The following is a 23,555-nucleotide window of genomic DNA, read 5'->3' on the forward strand; positions in this document are numbered from 1 at the left end:
CGAGTTAACGGCCCGTTTACTAGGCTACAATATGTCAATATGTGCTTGGTTGGCAAGGGCAATGTTGTCTGCTTGTCTGTGTCAAGTGTCCCACATGACCTTACTGCTAAATTGCTAATACTCGATTATGTTTGTAGATTGTTCTAAAGCAAGTAATCAGGTATGGACCCAGCGAGTTGGCCCAGAAAAATCGGGCTAAGTTTCGCATGATGTAGCTGGGTCCAGATTCACAAAAAAAAAAAAAAAAAAAACATCGATGCATTATCTTTGTGTTGGGACCTTACGATAGGTTTAAGTAGTCAACATAAAGGGCCATTTAACTTGATTTAAAATTGTTTTGTTTTTTTTACAAAACCCCTTTTTCACGTTTTTTCTATTTTCTATTAGTAAAGTTTTTGTGTTTATTCTGTTAATTTTTTTTTTAAAAAAATAAAATAAAATCAGATAGAGTATTAGAGTGAAAATGAATAGGTTGATTTTAATAATCAAATGGAAGCTTTATTCTGTATTATATTAAAAAGCGTTAATAAAAATATAAGGATAAAGGGATTTGAACACCCAGCCACTTATAACAAAGTTGAGTATTTAACCATCTTAGCTCATTATCAAAAATGCTATAGAGATGGAAAAAAGAAATGCATATAAGTATAAACCACGTTAATTAATCATTGAAAAAAAAAAGTTCAATAATGTGAATTTCAGATTTCAAATCCTTAAAAAAAGGGGAACCAAAAAAAAAAAAATTGCATGATTACAAAAGTACCAATGGGGCAACGCCCGGGCTACTCACTAGTTCATATATTTTATGTAGTACTATTCAAAAAAAAAAAATGTAGTACTTGCACTTTGCCTCGTAATGAATTAACGAGTATTCCTTCAAAAAAAAAATGTATGTTGGTTGAAGTTTTTAGGGATGGTGCCTGCATTACAAATTCGTGATTAATTCTCGTCTACTTATAAAATGCAAAAGTTTATTTTTCTTTCTTTGGACTATTTTCTTTTTGGTGTATTGTTTAAATCATTAATCATTTTAATCTACAAAATTCAATTAAGTATGAAATATGATACAATTTGGTCTCATAATCTTATTTAATTTGATCAGATTCTAATCAAAATAAGTAATACAAGTAATAAAATCTATAAATAAGGTATGTACCACTATAACACATAGCCAAAACTTATCAGAATGCATCAACCTTGATTTAGTGAGAATTCTCAGATAGGGTAGCATAGTAGGGTTCCTATCCAGAAGATATGAATGTCACAAGCTCACAATTTATCTTTAGGGCAATAATATATGCAATCAATACATTTATTGTTAGAGCAATAATACATGTATTCAGTAAATTTATTAAAACCTCCGTAGTAGGGTTTTTAATTATCTCATATCCTAGGGGTTTGAATCATACCAAGTAAGACTGTAAATATTAAATCAAAAAATCGTGAGGGTTGAAGTTTAGTTAAACTTTTCATTAATAACGTATTCCAGCATTCTTTTCAAACGAAAAAAACAAGCCACAACTACTTTCCATTAACAATGGCATATTCAACAGCTAAAAACTATTTACTATTTTACTTTACCGAACAAGATCAAAATCTCAAATTTGATACCCAAGACCTGAAATCGAATTTCATTTACTCTACTATTCACTACTCTCATTTAAGACTAATTCCAACATCCATCTCTTCAATAATTGTAAAGAAATCGTCGTGTTTCACATGGGCCATTACCACGTCCAAGTACATCCTTTCTACTCACATCAATATCTGATTTTGTCCCCCATGTGACGTCCAGGTACATGCCCCTTCACCAAAATTACCATAAATACCACTCTCACCCTTTCTATTTTCATCTCTTTTAAAACCCTCAACAATTCTCACACCACAACAAAACCAACCACCTAAAAAACGCGCGGGGCAATTTCGTAATTCCACCACTTCGCCGGTAAAATGATTTCCGACGCCGGAGCTCCACTACTTCCGACGAAATGCGTCGCCGAAAAACGAACCGACACTGAAGCGTCGATTTCTGGCGCCGTGTTTAATGTGTCGACGAGCATTATCGGTGCCGGAATTATGTCAATTCCGGCGACATTGAAGGTTCTCGGAGTTATTCCGGCGTTTTTTCTGATTGTTACCGTCGCATTGTTGTCGGATTTGTCTGTCAACTTTTTGCTTCGGTTTACTTACTCCGGTGGTTCGGTGAATTTTCCCGGCGAACCGGCGACGTACGGTGGTGTTATGAGGGAGTCTTTTGGTTGGGTTGGATCTTTGCTTGTTAAGCTTTGTGTCATCATTTCAAATTGGGGCTGCTTGATCGTTTATCTTATTATTTTAGGTGACTTTTTTTTAATTTATTTAAATATATTTAGCATTTTTGTTGATGTTTTGCATTGATACATGTAGTTTGATTTGTTTTTTAATCGTTTTGGATTTAGTGTTTTAATTATTTATTTTGGTGATAGAGATTTTAAATTAGATGAAAAGTCTAGCAAAAGTCTCACTATAATTGAAAAAAGTTCTAGTATGTAACTATGTACATAGTCGTGATGTGTGGATTAGTACATAGTCGTGATGTGTGAGTACTAATGAAGTGAATCGAGTGATAAAGTAATATACTCGTGTTAGTCTACATAGTCGTGTGGATACTTGATAGAGGCATAGAGCCGATGCAAGTGATATACTCGTGTAAGTGTAGATAGTTGATCGAGCTCACAATCCCTAGGCCGACCTTAAAATGTTTTGTACGTGTTCGATAACAAATATGTTGAGTAGATATGAATATATGATGCTAGTGTTTACGGTTCTAATAATCATCATTAGGTTTGACCAACTAGAATCTGACCCGAAATGAACCTGAATCTGATCATTTACTGTACTGTCTTCTTGAAATAGCTGAACTTTGATCAAACAACTTAGGCAGATAAAGTGCCACATCCATACATCCCTTTTATGTTGTGCAATTTATGCCAATTCTTGCAAATTTATGTGCTTTTGAGAGACTGTTTCTGTATTCGATTGATTGTTTTATTGGACTCTCTCTGCCTCTCTCTTTATGCTAGAATTGGCATAGTCAGTTAACTTCTAGCTTAAATTAACATCAAAAGATCAAATTCAAGCTGGTTGAATTAGAATTTTACTCTATTAGGGACAAATCTGGACTGTCTATGAGGTGTACAGAACAATCTGATTAGGTGATTACTCTTAAGTTGTAAGTTGTAACAATGTGTCATAAGCTTATTTCTTTTTTTGTGTTAGATATTCAATATTCATATATTCTTGGCTTACATATATATGATGATGTTTTCCATGATGAACACTTACAACTGTGCTTAATATCCTAGTGCTTTTTAATTCTGCAGGCGATGTTTTCTCTGGAAGTGAGAATGGAGATTCCATTCATTTGGGTGTTTTACAAGAATGGTTTGGCTCTCATTGGTGGAATGCTCGGCCTTATGCCCTTTTCTTCATTGTCACATTCATTCTTCTCCCTTTAGCACTTTTCCGGCGTGTTGGTAAGCTCAAACTCAGTTTATTCGTACTACTTATATAATTTACTTTATGCTGCAATAGATGCTTTCCTGAAAAACAACTGATAAAGTCCTAGTTAAACGTTACTCAGGCGTGATCATATCAAATTTGGTCTAAGTGTGAGCTGAATTTCCATTTTTTCTTTGCAAGCAGAATCCTTGAGGTTTTCCTCTGCAGTGGCTGTTCTCCTAGCTGTGGTGTTTGTTTTCATCAGCTTCGTGATGGCCATCTCTGCGCTCTTTCAAGGAAATGTTCAAAAGCCTAGATTGTTTCCTGAATTGGATGGTCATTCCTCATTCTTCAACCTCTTCACTGCTGTCCCAGTAATTGTTACAGCATTCACATTTCACTTCAATGGTGAGTAATATAAATTTCCACTATAATAGTATTAACTATTAAGTGAATTCGGACATAATATAGTAGTAGTGGTATGTGCAATCTAATCCGAACTATGAGTAGTTTATTTACCACCTTTTACATAATTTTGTTCTCTAGTCCAAAGGAACCTTTTTACATGGAAATATATAAACTAAAGCTTTCTTAACTGCCTTGAGAAAAGAAAAGAAGGGAAGGTGTTTCTCTAATCTTTGCACTAAAACTATGTATAGACCTTTAATTTTCCTGTTACAATTTTTTTTTTTTTTTTTTTTTTTTTTTTTTTTTTTTTTTTCATTTTTTACCTCAAAACTGAAAAAAATATGCAAAACTGTGTTGCTGGGAAAATTTCTCAGTTCAGCACAAGCTGCTCAGTGCTCACTTTCAGAACATTTTTTATTAAATTTTCTTGATACTAATTACTATGAGTTAAAGGTAAATGAAATCATATTTTGATATAAAGAGTGCATCTGAAATATGTAATTGTTTTCCTTTGTAGTTCATCCAATTAGTTCAGAACTTGGCAAGCCGTCTAAGATGACAACAGCAACAAGAATTTCTCTCATACTTTGTGTTGTCATCTACTTCTCTGTTGGCTTCTTCGGGTACCTTCTGTTTGGGGAGTCAATTGCTTCCGACATACTTGTAAACTTTGACAGGTCTTCTGCAAGTCCTTTCTTGAATGATGTGGTACGGTTGAGCTATGCTTTTCACCTTGTGCTAGTATATCCTCTGCTGAACTTCTCTCTGAGGGGCAACATAGATGAACTCCTGTTCCCTAAGAAGCTAGTTTTGGCTAATGACAACTTCAGATTCGTGTCTCTCACTCTAGTACTATTAGGCTTATCATACTTGGCTGCTATTGCCATCCCGGATATATGGATATTCTTTCAGTATGTTGGTTCAACTACCATCATCTCAATAGCATTCATTTTCCCTGCTGCCATCACTCTAAGGTATACTACTCTGGCTTTTACTTCTTTTTAGTTATATATGGATACAAATTGTCATTGCTAATGAAATCCGTTTTCTCATGGCAGAGATGTCCGCGGTATATCTTCAACAAGAGATAAAGTTGTTGCCTTGATAATGTTGACTTTGGCAGTAGTTACCAGCACGATTTCTATTGCAACAAATATTTTCAACGGAAGCAAGTCTTAGAATTACCCTCTTAATCATGATTTTCTGGCTCGATTATATTCATCGCGAGTATTTTTGGTATATTATATGATTATAGTGTCTGTAAATTGAGTGGGAATGCGGTTGATTTTAGCACCATGAGCTATTCATGTGTAGATGTGAAGTAAATGAGTAAATACATGGCCTTGTTCCAACTTGGAATGATGTCTTTGTATCATGGACTGGTGGTATGTGTATGTAACTGTGTTGGAGAGTTGGTCATCTGCAGATAGAAATAGGGTCAGAGGTTTTTGCAATCTAATGTAAATTTTTATACATATATGGATTTCAACTTACATTCATGGAGTGAAATCTTAATTTTGAGTACTTTTTATTTAGAAAGAATAACTATTTATGATTGAGAAAATGTAATATTTATTCTTTTTTGACGAATAATGTTTATTCTTAAATCAAAGAAGCTACCCATATTTCTAATTTTCATTTTATTGAATAGACCTACCAAAAAACCATAATACCTCCAAGGTCTCCAACTCTATCAATATAAAAATATGTAAATTGCAAACGAGAGCTACGAATTTCATCCAAATGGCAAGAGTATAATAATATTCGTATAGCCGGAAATTATTTACTGCAAATGAAAACATGTGTAAATCATAATTTAAAATTTGCGTAACCTTTAATCTACCGCCATTATAGAATATTGACTCTCCTATGACAAATGCATAGGAGTAAATCACGTTGTTCAGAACTAATCATGCGCGCAAGTGAGAAGTTTTCCGGTTCAATCAGTCCGCATTAAGAAAACTTTTTAATCCATTGTCAATCAAAGACTTTTCGATACGCTTAGTATATACCACCAAGTTTTAGGTAACATTTTATAATTTCTGAGTAACATTTGCGCTCATGTAGGGTGTGGGTGACTTCTAATCGAGTATGATTTTTATTACATGTGATAATTTATTACTCCCTCCGTCCCCGAAAGAATGACTCATTTGGGTTGATTATGCGGGTATTAAGAAAGTTAAATAAAAATAAGTAAAAGTACATTGAAAAGATAAATTTACATGAGGTTTGTAAAAAAATAGAGAGAGAAAGTAATAAAATTACATGAAAAATCAAAATTTTAGATGGGAAAGCTAATTTTGCACAAATATTGCTGCAAATTAGTGGGTGTTTTAATGCAAATGGGTTATTCTGATTGGGACTAAAATTAGGCCAAATGAGTAATCTTTCGGGGACGAAGGTAGTAATTTTAAACAGTTCGAGTACATTTCTCAGCGTCTAGGATGGTTGACTTTCAGGATCAATAACATTGCAATGCAGTGATGAATAGCCCAATAAAGCCCATAACAAAAAAGTCGTAGGTTTAATTGAAGGCCCATAAATTGGCCCATTAATAAGAAGTTAGGGTTTTTCCCAAGGTCTTATAATCCCTTCACACTTCCCCTTCTTCGTCTTCTTCACCTATCATTTACTCTGCGCCGTCTCTCTCCTCTGCTTCCTTTTCAGGTTTCTCTCTCTTCTCTCTCCTATGCTTCCTTCATTGTACAGTCTTTTTTCTTTTAAATTTCTGAATTGGTTTGATCTTTGCTTTTCAATTGTACTTCTCAATTTCATGTTTGATTCTACATTCATGCCTTTTTTGGTTGTTGTTGTTGTTGTTGTTGTTGTTGTTCGTGTTGATTTAAATTTATTTTTATTTTTTGAGATTCCTTGAAAATTGTAGAAAAGCCCTTATTTTTTCGATATTCTTCTAGGTAATAAACTATGAAATTGTTTGAATTTGTTGCTTTGAATTAGAAATGAAGAATACGATGTGGGATGTGGGGTTTTTGTTATAATTTGCGGGTGTTGATCAATTTTATTGGGATTAATGGATTGAGTGTTTGAACTAGTTGTAATATATTCCAATTAATGAATTTTATTTGGTGTTTCAACCAGAATTTAATGTTACTTCCATTCTAAAATTAATATAATGGCTTGATAATCAAGCTGTTAGTTGAAACCCTTGATGAATATATGTTATGTGGTTTCTGTTTGGACGATTTGAATTGATTTGATTTTAATAATCTATTAGTATAAGCTTGCAACTTATTGATTACGAAGTATATAATAATAAAGCTGCATTTTTTGTTTCAAGTAATTTGAGCTTTAATGTTGGTTCATGCTATATCCATGGAGCATGGTATATGTTTAGGTTGATCGGTCATCGGTTGTCGTCCCTAATTGATTGAACGTATAGCGTGATTTTAGTTGTTGCATTTGCCGAGAATTGCTTCTTGGAGCGTGTTTTGATAAGTCTTCTTTATTGTTTAAATTAGGTATTTGCATTGTTGTGTTATCACCTACAAACTAAGCAAAGATGCAAAACGACGAGGGAGAGATTATCGATCTTTACATTCCCAGGAAATGGTATGCTTATAAGTTTTTTGACAATGGGATTAGATTGTCATTTGTATTGTCTAAGGTTAACTGGATAATTGACATCTTTTCTGGGTCTCGTGTTATTTCAGTTCGGCCACTAACAGGTTGATCTATTCCAAGGACCATGCTTCAGTCCAAATCAATGTTGGTCACTTAGATGACAGGGGTATTTACACTGGCAGTGCCACCACCTTTGCTCTTTCTGGTTTCGTCCGTGCTCAGGTCTGGAATGTTTACCTGTTCTCTCTTTAATTCTTTCTTGCAAATAGCCGTCTGAACTGGGTAGCTTACTTGGGATTTATCTTTTTTTGCAGGGTGATGCCGACAGTGCCCTTGATCGCCTTTGGCAGAAGAAGAAGGCTCAAAGTGGCCAGTAAGGAGTTCAAATTATCTCAGTTAGTGTTCCTGGGTAGTATTAACCAGGAAGGATGTGGAAGTTCGATTGCTGATGTTATGAATCAAAAAAAGATTTAAGAACTCAATTTTGTATTTTTACTCTTTGGAGTTTAGAGTTTGTTTTTAGTTGAATTGAATGTTAGTTCTTTGGTTATAATATGGATTTGATGGTATATCATCAGCTAATATGATTAATTTGCTGTCTTCCCTCTATTTTGTGCAAAATCTTTTTGAAGTATTTTGGTTTCTTTTCCATGTTCTGGTTTGCTATTTCTGAGCAGTATTGCTGGCATCCAATTGAAACCATTTGTAGTTGGATCAAACTACTTCCCTTGTGTTGAATTGAAGTATTTTGATTTCAGTTATCTACAGAGTGTAAACTCTGGTGTAACAAACCTTAGGGTTTGTTCTCGTTCTCTTATAAAATATTCATTTCAGCACAGTTCAGTCAATGAGAACAGACCCTTAAATTGAAACCCATCTACATTTACATTCAAGGTCTGATTTGAGTATCTTAGTACTGTAAAGGCAGTGATAATTTTGATTGAGATTTCTGAAGTTATTGGAGAGAGAGGACTATACATTGTTGTTCATCGTTGAGGGTAGTGAGTTGAGCGGTTGGAGGTCAGGAATAGTGTATTGAGGTCCTATCCTTTGGAGAAGGTTCCAGCACAAAGGCTAGGGATTCAAGTTCAAGCACTGAACCATTGTTGAGGGAGTATCTAATATTGTTTCTTGGAAAAGGCAATGAAAGAACTACTGTCCACGTAGGCTCGGATAAGTTTATTTTTGTCTTTATTTTTCAAAGTAAAACCGCTACTTATGGATTATGTTTTCGTAAATAAGTTTTATTCCAACGCAAAACTGAAAATAAGTTTTTTAAAAGCTATATTTTTGTAAATCATCCGTGGACTCAATCACATGGGTCCTACGGAATGCTTTGGATTCAATCACAATGGTCATAGGAATCAAGTGCAAGCCTATGCACGATTTAAGAGAAATGGAGGCAGGATGCTTGGAAAAGGATTCAAGTGCAAATAAAAGCGAAAAGGTACTCACGTTGGAGTATCTGACAATTTGGAAAAAAAACGTTTTCTGTAAGAAGAATTTGGGTTTCGTTGAGTTTGTTCAGGTTAGGGTAGTAAAAAAAAGGTTAGGGTAGTAAAAGAAAAAGGGTAATATATTAAGAAATGAACAAGTAAAGTGAGACAATTATTTGATCAACAATTACATTAATTAAATAGACCAGTGCCAATCAAGATCATAACTCTAAAAATGGGTCACACTCCATGAAGTATGAATCACATATTGAAATTATCAGGAATTGACACAGTTTTACAGGGCACTAAACTCAGCAAACCTCCTTGCACAAATACATTAAAAAGAACATAAAACATGCTGCACCTGCACCTGTTGCTGAAAGGGCAGCACATCTGATTCTAGTCTTCAAAAGAGTCGTAATTAATCATGCTGCATCTGTAAATGTATACCCTCAAGATGAAAATATTAGTTAAAAGCCAAAATTTTCAGTTGTATCACAAATCTTCAAACTTTTTCAGTAAACTTGACTTGTAAGTGGTGATGTCTTGATCCTTAGCAGGGTCTGGAACCGACCTGATCACTGAAATTGCTCCAGCTTGGTGTAACGCAGCAGCAGCTTCATCTGCAGAAACCAATGTTGTTAATACATGGAGTGAAATATCAATTTTAAGTCCAAAACTAAAGGAGATCTGTAACATTTTCAGGATAATAAACAAAATTCCCATGTCAATCACTACTATTATAGCACAAAACGACTAGGCATTAATCTTCATCACCTCCTAGAATTTGACTCTAAAATATTTACTGACTGAATTATCTACTTCCTTCAACCAGGGAACTTAACCAGAGCACTTGGATCAATGTGAGAAACTCAATAAAGCATTGTATTTCTATCCCAACCATATATCACTGGAATAAGTAGAGGAGTCCAATCTCTTGGTTTTAAGATACGGGAAAACTGAATTCTGTAGAAGAGAGGTACATTAAGCATATACCACCACTTCCCACAAGTGGATGAGGTCACAAGTCACATTCACACCAAAAACTCCCAATTTAAACTGCCTTCTTGAAAGCTGATGTAGCTTTGGCTTCCATCCCATGAATAACAAATCTACACTCCTAATCTTATACCCAGTTACCCACTAGACCCTCATGATCATTTTTTTTGTATACATGTTCATGTCATGTAAATCATAAATAAAAAATAAAATAAAATAAAATAAAATAAAAAATTACCCTTGGAAGTTTCCTTTGCAAAACAAAGATGATTTCACTAAGGAATTTCCAATAAAACAAGATCATGCTCAGTCTCCCCAAGTCTACAATTCCTACCTGAAAAAGGCTGTACAGAGAGAACTTGTACCATATAGTCCTAACAAGTGACATAGAAATATAAGAAAACAAAAGGCAAAAAGTCACAAGGATGCTTGAATTATACATAAATTATCCATTTAAAAACGTTGGAAGAAAATTCTATATTGTGCTAGCGAAAGGAGTTCTTCTCAATGTGATGGAGAAAGGAAGATATTCACAGATATCCGTACCTTTTTTCACCATTCAAATCCTATACATTACAGAGGTTATCTTTCTTTAAAAATAAATGCAAGGTGAGGTCAGTTGTTTGTTGTCCCTGAAGCCACCTTGAAATTCGTGAACTAATAACTGTATTTGCAAGTTTGGTGGCTCGGAATGACTATTGTATTATTTCTCATCGATTCTCTCAGCCTATGACCTAGTCTGCAGCAGTAATCTCTCATTGCACATCAGAACCTTATTTCAGTACTTAAATTTAACTATATGATCAACCTGATACTTCTGAAGAAGCTTCAGATTTCGTGGACAATATCATTCTTATTAGTAAGGTGTAAGTAGAGGCTTGTCAATCTATCTTCTGAAGTGCAATATGTAGAAACCCTATTATCTTGTTTATCAGAATAATGTAAATTTTAAGTCCTCAGAACCACAGAACGCTTAATAATTCATCCTTCATTGAAGATATCTGCTCATATCGAGTGTGAAATAACATATAAGAATGGTGACATGGTAAATTACCTACTATTATCATATAAAATGTGACATCTTTTAATCAAGCCCAAATTTACCCCCAAAAAATAGATAAAATCACAGAAGGGGATTCCTTTCTGAACTCAGTAATATCAATATTCTGTAATGTCCAGCAGGGTTAAAGACCCAACAGAAACCATCTTTTGAGAGCATTAAGTAAAAAAAATTGCAACAACAAATAATTGAATCGTACCTGAAGCTGAAAGAGCGGAAAGTGCTTTAAGTGCTTCTTTTCTAGTTCGGTCATCTTTAGCAGTGTCCAGCATTTTCACAAGCTCTTCAGCTCCACCCATCTCTAGAATCTTCAGCCTCCTTTCATCTACAACACATGTTGGCCACATGATAAAATACAAAAAGACTCATCCTTTTTACACTCTTTGAAATGCACTTCAGGGAGGAAAGCTCAAAGGAAATGCACAGAAACATCAATAAAAATAGAGAGAAAATTAATAAAAACTACATCTTGTTGCATTGGCTTCCATAATGCAGTTATAGAGCCCATCATTTTGTCAATGGCAAAGGGGTATTATAAGCGGTAGCACACTAGCATTGTTGATCACCAATAATAATCACCCACATACAGCATGAATTAACAGGTTTTTGCATCCACATTAACAAAATCTTGCAACCCTGCATATTCTTAAAAATTGAAGTGTTTCATGCAAATTGATCCAAAGTACTTGCTTGGTTACAAATAAAAGTTCCAAGTGATGGCTGGCAAGTGAGATGCAAGATGCATATAAGTGATATAACATAATCATGAAGGTGGACACATTATGTAGCTCAGGAGTATGCACATTTGCCTTTGCAAGATGATCCTTTTCTAAAAAAAAAAAAGGGAAACTGAATATGGGCTTAATATGCATATTTAAAGATGAAACACATGATGAATGTCTAATGTCCTCATTTCCACAATAAATAAGAACGCCCTAATAGTCTAATACACTTGTTGAGCAAATGCTCCCCTACCTCATAGCTCCAACATAACAAGTCAAAAACTACACCAAAAAATCTAATTCACAAGAAAACAAAAGCAACACAATTTAAGGACAATGAATAATACCGTCAACAGCGAAACGAGCAATCCTAGATGCACCCATTCTCTTAAATAAGGGATCTTTTACTTGCAAAAGTGACACAGATTGTTGTATCAAATTATCTCCTGCACAAGACAATTGAACAAAAACACAAGAAATCAGTAATAAATATAACAACAACAACAAATTAACCCGCTACATTATGCAAAAGTTCAGTTCTTTCTTCTTATACACAAAAATCCCAGATATAAAATGATAGATAGAAGGTAAAAACCAAAAATTACCCATGTAAGGGAAAAGATGGTAACCAACAGCAGTAGCAGTGCCAGCAAATATAAGCTTAAGCACCCATCCAATTTTTCTTTCAGCATCTTCTTCAAGAGTTAATTCTTCTGAAAATCCTAAAATCACAAGCAACCTTAATCAATTAATTAACTAAATAACCTAAATCCAATTCAATTCAATTAGTAATAATCACAGAAAAAAAAAAAGGCAACAAGTTCAACCTTTTGTTCTGAGAAATGTAGAGTTGCCATTAGATTGTACATTTCCTGGTCTAATTCTGCAAAAATACTTAAAACAGAATAAAACTGATGATTAATACAAGCTTAATTAATGAGCAAATAGGTTGAATATTGAAATAATCCCAGAAATTAAATTTATGAAATAAAAACTCACAGTATAAATCTGAGCCGCTAAACCACGCATTGGGATTGAACAATGGAGGATTATTTGATCTTGTTAATGGGTGTTTAACAAAGATACTTAATTTCAGAATGTTTCTGGGTATTTCTCAAATTAAGTGATCTTCCAACACTCAAGTTTGGGCACAAAATTAAGGTCGGGTCTTTATAGATATCGACTTCGATTTTGAGGAGAAAAAATGGGAAGGTTCTTTTGGAGTTTTTGGGTCATTCGCCTTAGGCTTTGTTTGGTTCAATATTAGTAAAGGAAAAGAAGAGAAAGGATGGAAAGGGAAAAGAAAGGAAAAGAAGGGAAAGGAAGGTGATTTTATTTTCTAATATTTGGTTGATGAATAGGAAATGAAGGGAAGAGAAAGGAAATTACTTTAATTTTTCTCTTTTCAGTCAAATTCCTCCGATTTTGGGAGGAAAGGAAAGCCAAAATTTTGTTAAGAGACTTTCCTCCCACTTCCCTTCCTTTCCTTTAGATTTTTATGTCATTTATTCAACCAAACATGGGAATTTGATTAAAACAATTTTCGATGCACGACAATATTTGGTTGGTAATGGGTCGAAGCACGACATGATCCGATGCGAGTTTGTTCTGCGGTTCTGCCCCAATCAAACCCATATTGGCTCGTGACTTGTGAGTCGAGTGGTGTGAGAGTATGATACAACACGAGATTTTCGTAGTCATGCCAATTTTAGTACTCATAGGTTTGTTCAACCATGATACAATACAATCATGTCGCATTTTAACCGTTTCATGTTTGACCTATTCGTTGGCATGACCGTATGACCTCAATGTCAGGCTGACCAACTGATCGGTTAACCTTTGGTTTTGCCTAGTCAATAAATTTTGAGTTTATATTTCATTTTACCATCTATATTTAATTAGTTTTGTAAATTAAATTTACTCGATTTTAGTTGTTTTTAGTTGAAATTGGGTAATTTGGTGAGGGAAATTTTGTGTTGTTTTAAATTGACAATTTATTTAAATTCAAGTTAGCAAATCTCTTATATTGATTGATATCTTGTATGAAGTGCATAGTTTAACAAACTCTTTGCATGGAGATAAGCTAAAATACAATCCCTGAACTATGGCATTAGTTGTATATTTGGTCCCTCATCTTTCAAATGAGGCAAATTGGTCCCTCTACCACCCTTGTCTCACCATTTCTGGTGGAGGAACTTTTGAGTCAGCAAAGTTTGGGGATGTGTACTGCCAACTAAGCAAAAGTTAAGGGACTTATCCTAGTTAGCATTTGTTTAGGGATTACAAATCATTTTTTTTTGTCAGCTACTAATTAATATTTATTATTTATTATGTACAAACTTTGATTAAAATGAAAGAAAACATACCCAATTTTTTTGCTTTTTTAAAAAAATTAAATGACTATTTTTTTTAAAAAATATGACTTAGAGAATTAAAGAAGAAAATTAAATATGACTTAAAAAATTAAATACTTTGACTTTCTTTCAAAAAAAATTAAATAATTCGAATTAAAGAAATAGGAAAAGAAAAAAAAAGGGTCGGCCCTCTCTTCTTCTCTTTCGGTTTGGTTGCTCTAATGGAGAAACAATCCCCTACTTTGCACCTCATTAACGATCATCATCAATCACCATCTTTTAATCTTGGCCTCCTGATTTAATTAATTTTGTACAAGCTCATGCACAATATAGTTCAGCCGAACCGGAGGTTTGGGTTGCGTGGTTGATTAATGACGGTGGTGAAGCTGCAGACGGGTGGAAATGGGGTTATGTGTTTGTGTTGGTGATGTGGGGTGAGAAAAGGTGGAAAATCCTATAGTTTTTTTAAATTTTTTTTTTTGGAAATTCTATAGTTTGATTAATGCAAATCATAACCAAAATATTAATGTTGATGGAAAAAAAATAATGTAAATTAAAAGATTCCCTTTTAAAAAAATATTATTATTTTTTTTTGCCACATGGGCACTTTGGTCCTTAAACTTTGGTGACTCATCTTTTTTCCACCGGAAAAGTAAGTTATGGGTGGTTGAGGGACCAATTTGCTTCGTTTGAAAGATGAGGGACCAAAATGCTACAAATACTAAAGTTGAAGGACCGTATTTTAGCTTAACTCCTCTTTGCATGTGTTCTTTGAGAAATCTAGCCATTTCAAGTAAGTTTTCTTCTTTTCTGTCCAAGCCCCAAGGATATCATTATATCAACCACAATCTTATAATTAGCATATCAACATCCAAGTGACGAAAACTTTTCATAGACTTCCTTTCACTTTATTGAATGTTAATATAATTTCAATCTTATAATTAACATGGCATATAAGAAAAGAAGTTAAAAATGAAAATATTAAATCTTATAATTAACATGGTATACTTCCTCCGTTATTTTATAATTGCACCACTTGCCTTTTTAGGAAGTTTCACAAATATTGCACCATTTCCTCTTTAGGAAAAAAATTATTTGTGTTCACACTACAAATACCCAACATACCCTTACTTTTTCACACTTACTTTTTAGTTTATCAATATGTCACATGGGCAATTTTGTATTTTTACCTTTCTCTCTCTCACTTTTTTCCACTACCAAAATATTTGTACCAAACCCTTATGGTGCAATAATAAAAAAAAACAGAGGAAGTATAAGAAAAGAAGTTAAAAATGAAATTATTAAACTTTTAAAAATTTTATTCACTGCCCTAAAGATTTTATATTTCATTACTCTAAATAAATAATTCGTAAATAATATTGCATCAAATATTTTAATGGAACAAAAATCTAAAATAAAAATAAAATTAGCCTCATTTCTTTTTAAATAAATTTCTTTACAGAAGAGTAGTACAAGAACCAATGAAGTGTTGACAAAATGAATTTACACTAGAAAATTAAAAAAGATCCCCACAATTTTTTTACAAATTAGTTTTGCTCCCACAAAATTAAAATGTAAAAAATCAACTTTCAGAATGGAGAAGTAAAGTATAATTAAGTTTTCTAATTTGGAGCATGATATGTACAAGTGTACAGCAATAGGGAGTAAGTACTATTAAATGGCGTTACCCATGATTATAAGTACAGACATAACAAATGCGTAATCTATACCTTCAATAACTTCAACCTTCAACACGTCTTTTCCATGAAGAAAGTTCTTCCATGTATTTCTATGTTCAACCTGTAAAATAATGTTTGCACAAATTACTACCCTTAATCATAAGTAATTACCGCGTCTTGCCTTTGTTTCAAAAGAATCTTAATACCTAGAAAGTAATCTACCCATTTATCGGAATTCTCTCTATTATTTTCAAATTTCAACCGTAGTTCAATAGATTTAGCATAAAAACTTATACTAATTCTTAAATCCCCAACCTATTCTTATTATGCATTCTAACCGTTCATACAATGATTATGCTCTCCATTTCTTTTTACATCACGTAATAAAGACGGTTCAATTATCTTATACAACTATCAAGTATAAAGATCGAACTTAAGAAATTAGTAATCCGGGCGACTTACTCGGGCGATAATTCTACTGCCTTGGTACATTAACTTGAAATGCGCTCGTTCTTTGCACTTTGAACATGTGATCCGGTGCATCTGTGCTTTCTCCTTCATATACATCCCATCGACGTTTATCCGTAATACGCTACATAACATAACATCAACACCAAAGTTATAGACTATTGCAAAAGAGGCAAAGATAGGTATAAAAGTTGTGCATTGATAAACATAAACGTTCACACGTCTAGTCCTTGATCGTGTATGTGTGCTATAATAGGGTATATTGTATGATTACCGCTTCACGAAGTGTGACAATAGGAGAATCATGAGAGTCTTTCATTAGGAATGTCCTATGAAGCAACCAATTGAGACCATCAGCTTGTAGGAGAAGATTTTGATCAACATCAAAAACTTGGAAAACAGCATTGGTTTGAAATTTAGTCATTTTCTTTAGAACTATAAATTCTTGGGATTTTTGGGTGCAGTAGTTTTCATCGATGATTGCTACTTTTGATTCCGGTTTATCGTCTTCTACTTGGGGATCATCCGCCATTGCTTTAGAAATTTGTCAAAAATTTAACTGCATTCAATCCTTTTTTCAGTTTTTGTAAAATGGAAAAACCAAGTTATTTAATAAAAGCAGAACACAATTGAAGTAGAATTGCATAATTAGAGGAGAGGAAAAGAGAGTTTGTAGGACAATAAACGATCAGCATGTTATTTGCCTTTGTCCATTGTTGCAAATATAGGAATGCATACTATTGTTGAACAATTACATTTGTGATGCTGGCCACTTGTGCCATTATGATCAACATCCGAGGGCGGTCTGAGCTCACAACACAGGTATCCTTGTGCTCTCTTGGATGAGTGGTGATGCAGTGGTTACACCTGCAGCCACCTACTTAGTTGTACATCCTACATGTTGCCTGTTTAGTGGTACATCATATACGATCTTTTTCTAGTTTATCGCAGAGTACAGAGTACTTTAAAATTACACATTTCGTTGTTGTTTATTATTGCCTTCATCTTGTGTGCTTGTCAAATTCGAAATACAGAATACACAGGAAAAGGAGAAAATTCAAGTTTACAGGCAAAACTAATACTCACATAACTAGGCCTTCTATAACATATAGTAATAAATATCATGATCCATGAATTGGAATTACAGTGTACACTCCCCATTTGTTTTGGGGAGGACTATATCTTCCTTACTACCTACAGATTTGGCTAGCAAAACCTCTCAACAAAGAACTAAAAGCAAAAAACTGGAAAAAAATGGGGAAATCCCATTAACTACAAAATAGACCGATCAAAATTTGTGTAGGATTTTGTCAACAGCTCAGGCTACTTTTAATTTAATCTTGTCAGCAAATGATCTTATACAAGCCTTGCCCTCTTGAGAAATCAGCAGCTTTGAAAACCACTATTTCCTGAAAAAAAAAGTGAAATGAAAAAAAGGTGAGAATTTGGAATTTGTGACTGCTGTAGAAAACACCAGCACATCTACTACTCTGAACTCAAGCTAACCTGTTCCTCTTCATTGATGGGACAAGTATTCCTCTCTTCTCTAGACTCTTAAACCTATCCCTTGCTAAAGTATAACAAGCCTTAGCAAAACAGAAACACAAATCAAGAATTAGGGAATATACTGAAATTATCAAACAAGTGACCAGACATATATCCATCACAGAAGGGAAGTTGATTTTATAAGCAACAAACCTTCAGCTTGCGGAGGGATCCAGTAATTTCTTCAGTCAGGAGAACCTGAGTCGGGGCAGGCTCAAACCTGAAAGCAACATTCATTGGCATTAGAAGTAGAGGTGGAAAACCAGTAGTTTGGCTCAGGAGCATTCTGGTGGTGTCATTCAGTCCAGGATAAGGTCGGGTCCAGGGGGTGCTTTCGTTTATTATGGAAGATAAATCACATTTAATAATAGATTTCGACTTTCCGTGTACAGACGAAAGGGGGGGGGGGGGAGGAGCGCACATTTAACAATAATTCAACATGAAATCAGACCATCAGGTACCACATACTTTCGTTTTCCCAAGCGTGGAGGGCCTGATTTTAGCCTTTCTTCTTTTGCTACCATACGACGGAGATGTCTCTTTTGCTTTTCTTCGTCCTCTTCAGCTATTTCCTTAAGTAAATCCGGTATGCTGCAAGAAGGAAACAAATAAAGAAATGACCACCGTTTTTATTCTATTTTTTTTTTTTTTTATAGAAGGACTACTTCATTGCCCCAGATGAGTAAAACATACCTGTCAATTTCCTTTGAAAGCTCTTCAATCTTCTTGGCTTCTGCTGAGGCCTTTTCCTGTTCCTTCCGTCTAATTCTTTTGTTTTTCTCAACAGTTGTAATCCGTTTTTCTTTAGGTTTCCTGCAGCATTATTTTTCTAAGCTACATGAGCTCCCAGGTCAACCTTACATCTAACCAAGGTCAAATACACCAGAACAAAATTGTCTACATAGAGAAGATAGCATTTACAGAAAATAAAGAAGATAAAAAATTGCAACCAAAAAGATACGAGCATGGAAAATCAACAGATGGATCTTCTAGCCAAACAAAACTCAAACTTTGAATAAAAGGCTGTACAGATTAAGCAACAACTTTGACTTGTTACAAAGAGGGAAGGGGGCCAAGCACAAAAGATATTGCCAAATATTTCAGAAGCAGCAACTCTGAGTCCAACATAATTTCTTAGTTATGGCACACATATATAAGAGTACAAGTCTTCTACTTATAAAACAAATGCAAAATTTACCTTTTTTCATCTTCGATATTCCCATCTTCAGTTTGATTTTCCTCGTCCATTTCCTCATCATCTTCATTGTCGACTTCCAGAAAATATTTCTGATAAATGTTACTATTGTCAGGATCTTCTGTTGCTTCACAAGACAATTACAAATGGCACAAGGCTCAAACCAGGCCGGCTAAAATGAATAAGAAACTTACATCATCTTCAGTGACTGGTTCTCCAGGAACAGTTAAAGGAATTGGCTCAGGCTCCAGCTCCTTTTTATAAATTTTCTTCATCTCTTCTGCAACAGCTTGTGCCAAGGAGTCCTGAAATGCTCATCGATTAAAATTAAGTAAATGTTTGATGTAATTAAAATCGAAAGACAATTAGAGATATTGGGTAATAACTAATAACCTTGTGACTCTCATCCTCTGGATTAAAAGAGCATCCTTGAGGCTCAACTTCAACTGCTGGAATTTGTGAAGGTTTACCTTTCTGTAAATCAAACAATTCATAATGTTCACCAGTCAGACAAGGGAGCTAGATCATACGCAGCCAGATATAAAAAGAATCAAGTAATAGACTCTGTGCATCAAATATATATCTAAAAATCAAGGGATCTCATAAGAGACCTTGACCCAAAGATCAACAGAAAAGGTATCCAAATTTGACAAGCCAAATACTTCACATAACATGTGTAACAATGTAAGCACCTTTTAATGGGAAATAAATAATCAAATGTCTACATACTTAAGAATAGGAAGCACAATAAGCGAAGGAGTGAATCATTAGATGATTAGATTAGCACAATTCTATTCAAAATGACAATCAAATAAAAAAGAAGCAGAAACATTAAAGTATCCAAATACCAAGTTTTGTACACCTAATTTGCAGCCAATGACATGTGTTTCTAAGATATCAAATATTTTACTAATGATGATTGATTAAAAAAAGATGATTGGATGATGAATATGTTCTTTCTACTAGTAGAATATCGAGTATGAATTGCTTTCTGTACCTAATGCAAATGATAAAACAAAAAGAAAAAAAATTAAACACCACCAATGTAGATACAAATATACTCTCAAAATTTCAAACAAAAGAAAATGAATAGCTAGTCATCAACATACCTTCTTGCCCTTGATATTTAATGTACCTGCAAAAATGCAAGAAAGACAACTTGTAAATCACATGATAAAGTTAGCAACAGGATCATCTGGAAACTCAAGATAACGAAGATAGTAAATATTACTTTGAGCATCCCATATATCAAATTTGCCAGATTCAGGGCCTTTTTTATCCTGAAAAAACAAAAGCACATGTTACACTTGATACATTGTCTTAACACTCAACATAGCTAGTTGCTGATGTTAAAAATACACACTTTATCTTTGGAAGAATCCTGAGACTTAGCCAAATCAACTGTTTTCCTTTTCTTCTTGGAATCCTTGAGAATAGATGACTCCACAGGTTTAACAAATTGATTCCTCTGCAGTATACTCTCGAAACGCAGTACTTTCTCCCTCTTCTTCTCAATTTTACGCTTCACCGGTACATCTAAATCATTCAAAAACCCCAACTTTCTTCAATTAATTCATGTAAAAACTGTACCCACACCCAAAATAAATTCCTTAACCTAGGGTACCTCACAAAAATTCCTAATTCATACATCGTCTATGATTTTTTGCTTCTACAGTCACTAGTACAAAAATTTGCTTAAGGTAATATTTTGATTCTACTACAACAAAATTTGTGACAAAACATACAGGTCTAGGTCACACTCGGGTACCTCACCCGATAATCCAGAGCCTACTAGACTCTTACTAATCCCTCAAATTCTCACATAACAAAGTATACAAGCTTTAATTTTAAATATATTAAACAATAATGGAATTAAACAAAAATACCCATAATCAAAATCAAATTCACAACAATCATCAAATTGAATCCTTCAAATCAACTAAATGTTCATATATCGAAGTATAATAGCTTTAATTTGAAAAAATTCTCATTTAACACATAAACCCATATGCAAAATTAAACCCTTAACTCAAATTGAATGCAAAAAACAATGAAATTAAATTAAAATCAAGAACATAATTAGACGGAAGATAGAGAAAGAGATATACCAGTGGATTTATCAAGAACAAAGAGAGAATCACTGGGAGCAGAAGCAAGAGAACCGCCGGAATTAGCGTCACGAGTAGTTTTCTCGGTGAAATCCTCGAATTCTTCAGAGCTGATATTGCGCCATGCTTTCTTCACCTTCTTCGCTCTCTTCTTCCCCATTGTTGGTTTTTTCTCTCTCCTCGCTGCTGATGTTCTGTGTGTTTGGGTGTTTCTGCGAGTAATGGAGGCGGACAGATGAAGTTGAAGAGTGGTTTTTTGGTTCAGGTTTCCTTGCTTCCTTTTTAGCGTTTACGGTGTAGGATATTTATGTGATTACTTTTTTTTTATTGGGGTTGCGTTAAAAAAAACTTAGGTCGTGTTTGGGAAAAAACTGAAAGTTGAATCTGATTGTATTAGCTGATTGTATTACGGAGCAAATGATTTGACTAACTTATTTTATTAGTTCACTGTAGAAAAGTGTTTAGTAGCTGATTGATTATGTGAAATGACCAATAAGCTAATTGTGGGTAGATAATTCATATAGGCCCTGTTTGGTAGTAAGCTTATTGGGGGTATATTAGCTTATTTGACTAACTTTAGCTGATTGACTAGTCAAACAAGCTAATACAAGTGCTTGGACGCTTGGTAGTAAGCTTATTGAAAGAGCTTATTCCACTAAATAAGCTCTTTTTGAAAAAGCTCATTTTAGGAGCTTTTTCAATTAGCATATTCATTAATTATTGTGAAATGACATTTATAACCTCATTTAATTTAAAATCCTATCTAAACTACCTACCTCACAATTAGTTTATTCTCAATCACCTTTAAACTATCAGCTATTTACCAAACACTTTTATATAATCAGTTAATACAATAAGTTAGTCAAATCAGTTAATAAAATCAGATAGTCAAAATCAGCTAACTCAATCAGCTTCAGCTTTCTCCCAAACAGGGCCATAGTATTTTTAATTAAATGGGGATATAAGTGTCATTTTGTCATAAGAATTGAATAAGCTAACTGAAAAACTCCTTAAAGGAATTATTGAAAAATAGCTTATTTAGTAGAAGAAGCTCTTTAAATAAGTTTTCCACAAACACCTTGAATTAGCTTATTTAATAGTTAATACACTAATTTTGCTCAAATAAAGTAGTTACCAAACACAAACACAACCTCAATAAAAATAAGTTCAATTCAATGAGAAATCCAATTTAATACACGTAAAAATCGATAATTTTTAAAAATATATATAGAGAATTAGTATATATATTTTCAGTTCAATAATAATTTGGTTTGGCAAAAATTACTGATTACTCCCTATGCTTAATACTTCTATCAAATTTCATAACTAAGCATGTTATACAATTTAGAAACATAGAGAGTACTATCAATGTTCCCATTTTTCATAGTTTTATGGGATTTTGTTAGATGCGTGATATTATATATTTTAACAATAATATCAAGTTTTTACATATATAAATGAAATTATATAAATTTTAAAATGCATTTTGGAAACCGTTAAAAATTAAATGGGGGCAAAAATATAGGTATAGAAGGAGGAGAGACTATTATGTACACCCGGGGTCATTTGCTAATTTAATTTGTTTATTGAATGACCAAATGACCCCGGGTGTACGGTACACCCGGGTGAACATAACAAATTCTATAGAGGGAGTAATAAATAAGGAAACCACCCTTAAGATTGTCTCTTGAACGTCATGATTTATCCCAACTTAAAACCTAAAAAAGTGCTACAAAATATAGGTAAGAAATCGAATGCGGATTAATCCAAAAAATGAAACAAATGAGAACACTAAAAGGGGAAAAAAAATCAACTGGTCTCAACTTAACTTGAAAGTAATTTGATTTACATTTTGACTTACAATTTTACAAATGATTTAACACAACTCAAACATGGGTGATTGAACCCGACCCAATCCCCGGAATCAACACCTCTAGTCCTCTATGGCTCTAGGCCCGAATCCTGAGGTCCCTGACCCTCAAGCTTAGGACTAGACCAACCCAGTGACGGATCTTGGTCAAAACTATTAGAGGGGTCGGAATTTGAATCTTTTATCTCTCATAACAAAATAATCACTATATATTAATATTTTAAATTATATGTAAAATAAGGTTATTTAGCTAATTTATTTCAACATACCAGGGGCCGGGCCCCTAATAGCCCCGATGGAAGGTCCCCCTTTGGACCAACCTTATTTTGGTAGTACGCCAAATACACCGAGTATTCGGTAGGGAAAACTTGCACCACTACTGCACCAAAAACGAATACGCAGTAATTCGCTGCAACAATTTCTTTTCGAATTCTTTCAATTCTCACGGATTTGCTGAGAAGAAAAATTCGATTTTGTGTTGTGGATGTGATGAAGACGTGTAATGCAGACCAAATGTTCGGTGAAATTTCGCAATCGTGATCAATGAGGTAACGAATTTGAAATTAATCCTGTTTCATCACTTTTTAATTGAATTTTAAACATCGAATTTCTTCTGGAAAATTTAGTGTTCATAATTTAGTTACATTAC

The 23,555-nt window shown here is 33.9% G+C and overlaps 5 protein-coding genes across 5 annotated transcripts; 2 read left to right on the plus strand and 3 right to left on the minus strand.

The window, feature by feature from the left end:
* The first annotated feature begins 1,661 nt into the window (after positions 1 to 1,661).
* On the plus strand, positions 1,662 to 5,451 carry LOC110733529 (amino acid transporter AVT6C-like). Its single transcript, XM_021913593.1, has 5 exons — positions 1,662 to 2,338; positions 3,363 to 3,515; positions 3,685 to 3,888; positions 4,406 to 4,862; positions 4,947 to 5,451. The coding sequence occupies exons 1-5, from the start codon at positions 1,951 to 1,953 to the stop codon at positions 5,065 to 5,067; spliced, it is 1,323 nt and encodes a 440-aa protein (XP_021769285.1). The 5' UTR covers positions 1,662 to 1,950; the 3' UTR covers positions 5,068 to 5,451.
* Positions 5,452 to 6,453: 1,002 nt separating this feature from the next.
* Positions 6,454 to 8,079, plus strand: LOC110733530 (40S ribosomal protein S21-like). The gene is made up of 4 exons (XM_021913594.1): positions 6,454 to 6,555; positions 7,368 to 7,458; positions 7,560 to 7,692; positions 7,785 to 8,079. Exons 2-4 carry the CDS (start codon positions 7,409 to 7,411, stop codon positions 7,845 to 7,847), a joined length of 246 nt encoding a protein of 81 aa, XP_021769286.1. The 5' UTR covers positions 6,454 to 6,555; positions 7,368 to 7,408; the 3' UTR covers positions 7,848 to 8,079.
* A 968-nt stretch (positions 8,080 to 9,047) lies between these two features.
* Positions 9,048 to 13,101, minus strand: LOC110733531. Its single transcript, XM_021913595.1, has 6 exons — positions 12,687 to 13,101; positions 12,515 to 12,581; positions 12,293 to 12,409; positions 12,035 to 12,133; positions 11,165 to 11,290; positions 9,048 to 9,529 (listed from the first exon to the last, which is right to left on the minus strand). Exons 1-6 carry the CDS (start codon positions 12,714 to 12,716, stop codon positions 9,402 to 9,404), a joined length of 567 nt encoding a protein of 188 aa, XP_021769287.1. The 5' UTR covers positions 12,717 to 13,101; the 3' UTR covers positions 9,048 to 9,401.
* A 2,456-nt stretch (positions 13,102 to 15,557) lies between these two features.
* LOC110733266 (protein LURP-one-related 14-like) lies at positions 15,558 to 16,759 on the minus strand. The gene is made up of 3 exons (XM_021913282.1): positions 16,463 to 16,759; positions 16,183 to 16,312; positions 15,558 to 15,841 (listed from the first exon to the last, which is right to left on the minus strand). Exons 1-2 carry the CDS (start codon positions 16,718 to 16,720, stop codon positions 16,196 to 16,198), a joined length of 375 nt encoding a protein of 124 aa, XP_021768974.1. The 5' UTR covers positions 16,721 to 16,759; the 3' UTR covers positions 15,558 to 15,841; positions 16,183 to 16,195.
* Positions 16,760 to 17,170: 411 nt separating this feature from the next.
* Positions 17,171 to 21,482, minus strand: LOC110733532 (ribosome biogenesis protein NOP53-like). Its single transcript, XM_021913596.1, has 12 exons — positions 21,037 to 21,482; positions 20,292 to 20,464; positions 20,160 to 20,208; positions 20,038 to 20,063; positions 19,322 to 19,402; positions 19,123 to 19,233; positions 18,932 to 19,020; positions 18,427 to 18,546; positions 18,202 to 18,324; positions 17,887 to 17,953; positions 17,695 to 17,774; positions 17,171 to 17,597 (listed from the first exon to the last, which is right to left on the minus strand). Exons 1-12 carry the CDS (start codon positions 21,194 to 21,196, stop codon positions 17,591 to 17,593), a joined length of 1,086 nt encoding a protein of 361 aa, XP_021769288.1. The 5' UTR covers positions 21,197 to 21,482; the 3' UTR covers positions 17,171 to 17,590.
* Positions 21,483 to 23,555: the final 2,073 nt, after the last annotated feature.

The sequence above is a fragment of the Chenopodium quinoa genome, unplaced genomic scaffold (assembly GCF_001683475.1).
Source record: "Chenopodium quinoa cultivar QQ74 unplaced genomic scaffold, ASM168347v1, whole genome shotgun sequence".
Taxonomy (NCBI): domain Eukaryota; kingdom Viridiplantae; phylum Streptophyta; class Magnoliopsida; order Caryophyllales; family Amaranthaceae; genus Chenopodium; species Chenopodium quinoa.